We start from the raw sequence: 1,362 nt of genomic DNA on the forward strand, positions 1-1,362 counted from the left end.
GAGGTACTAGAGAATCTGAAGCACCCGGAGAGTGCAGATAGAGGGTTTTTAAACAGGCGCGCCAGGAGCGGTCGTCCAGGGAGTCGGGCCAGTTCCGAGGTGGTTGCAGATAAAGACTGTCACACAGATAGAGCTCGAGTTGGAGACGGCCGTGCTGATGGGCCGGTTACGATAGGTGTAACACCACAGCTCGGTGCCGCCGTTCTTGGGACTGGAAGCTCGACCAGCACGCTCGGGCTCCGGGGTGCCATCATTGATCCAGACTGACCAAAGATCGCCATTGGGGAGTATGGCGCTGGCGCCTTCAAAGTTCCAGGGATATTTGCCGTCTCCATAGGGCATCTCGATGGCTTGATCGGGGGCAATGGGATTGGTTTCCTCCGAAGTTGGCCAAATGGCATCATGATACCAGTTGATCTGTCGAGAGGTAGACCAGGTGGCATTCTCAGGATTGGTACCGATACCACAGTCAGCAAGAACCAGGTTTTGGTTCTAGTTCTCCTGGGCGATGCTGACTGCTGCCAGGGACAAGGCGAGAACAGCGCCGCTGATGACTGGATTGCGGATCATTGCTGATGGTACAAAAGTAGAGAAGGAATTCGGGATGGTTTCAGGAGTCCAAAAAGGTCCAAAAGAGTGTGAGGTAGAGGTAGAGAGTGTAATGTCAAAGACAAGAAGTGAGCAAGTTGGATTGTCAGGTCGGTCAAATCAGGAGAAGATGTCGACAGGTCAGTTCACTTGGAAAGAATTGACATGGATGATTCATGCGGCAGAGCCTTGTGATTCAGACCTTGTGATTCAGAGGGCTTCGATGTCAGGTGAGCACGGCAGGTTCCTTGCACGGTCAAGGCATGGCTCCTGGGAAGCGATGATGGAATGATAACCAACAGGAATTGTTGAGGAAAACGCCAGACTCTAGACCGAGGAACTCTCACCTTCTATGAAGCCTTTGCCTCTCAAGGCTCTTGTCTCAAGGTATCTAGGAGTAAGAACCACCCCTTCGTCGATGGACCAGGGCATCTGGAGCTCTTGCTACTTCAAGGCGCGCGGTTTTGTCTTTCTGAAGGTGAGTTAAGAGTGACCTTGACTGCTGCTTCCTTTCGCCCCGACTCAACAGTTTCATGTACACGCGGCATGTGGCCTTGGCATTGACTGCCGCATTCCAAGTGATGTCGCCTCGTTCTTGCCTATACTATGTCAATAGAGAGATCGATCGCTGCAAATGTCGCTTCCCGACATTCGATGCGAATGCTGGTCGCTTTCTTATCTGCCCAAGATACCCTCCTTTTAGGGTGACTAGTAAGGCAGGTACGCAGATGCTCGGCCAAGATCACCAGATGCAATGTAATCGATCGGATGTGT

At 52.1% G+C, this 1,362-nt stretch overlaps 1 protein-coding gene across 1 annotated transcript; it reads right to left on the reverse strand.

Annotated features, from left to right (window-relative positions):
* Window positions 1-48: 48 nt before the first annotated feature.
* Window positions 49-570, reverse strand: VDBG_06509 (conserved hypothetical protein; the record flags this gene model as incomplete). The annotated part of the gene is made up of 2 exons (XM_003002901.1): window positions 49-417; window positions 517-570. The coding sequence occupies 2 exons, from the start codon at window positions 568-570 to the stop codon at window positions 49-51; spliced, it is 423 nt and encodes a 140-aa protein (XP_003002947.1).
* Window positions 571-1,362: the final 792 nt, after the last annotated feature.

This window comes from Verticillium alfalfae, genomic scaffold (assembly GCF_000150825.1).
Source record: "Verticillium alfalfae VaMs.102 supercont1.8 genomic scaffold, whole genome shotgun sequence".
In the NCBI taxonomy this organism is placed as follows: domain Eukaryota; kingdom Fungi; phylum Ascomycota; class Sordariomycetes; order Glomerellales; family Plectosphaerellaceae; genus Verticillium; species Verticillium alfalfae.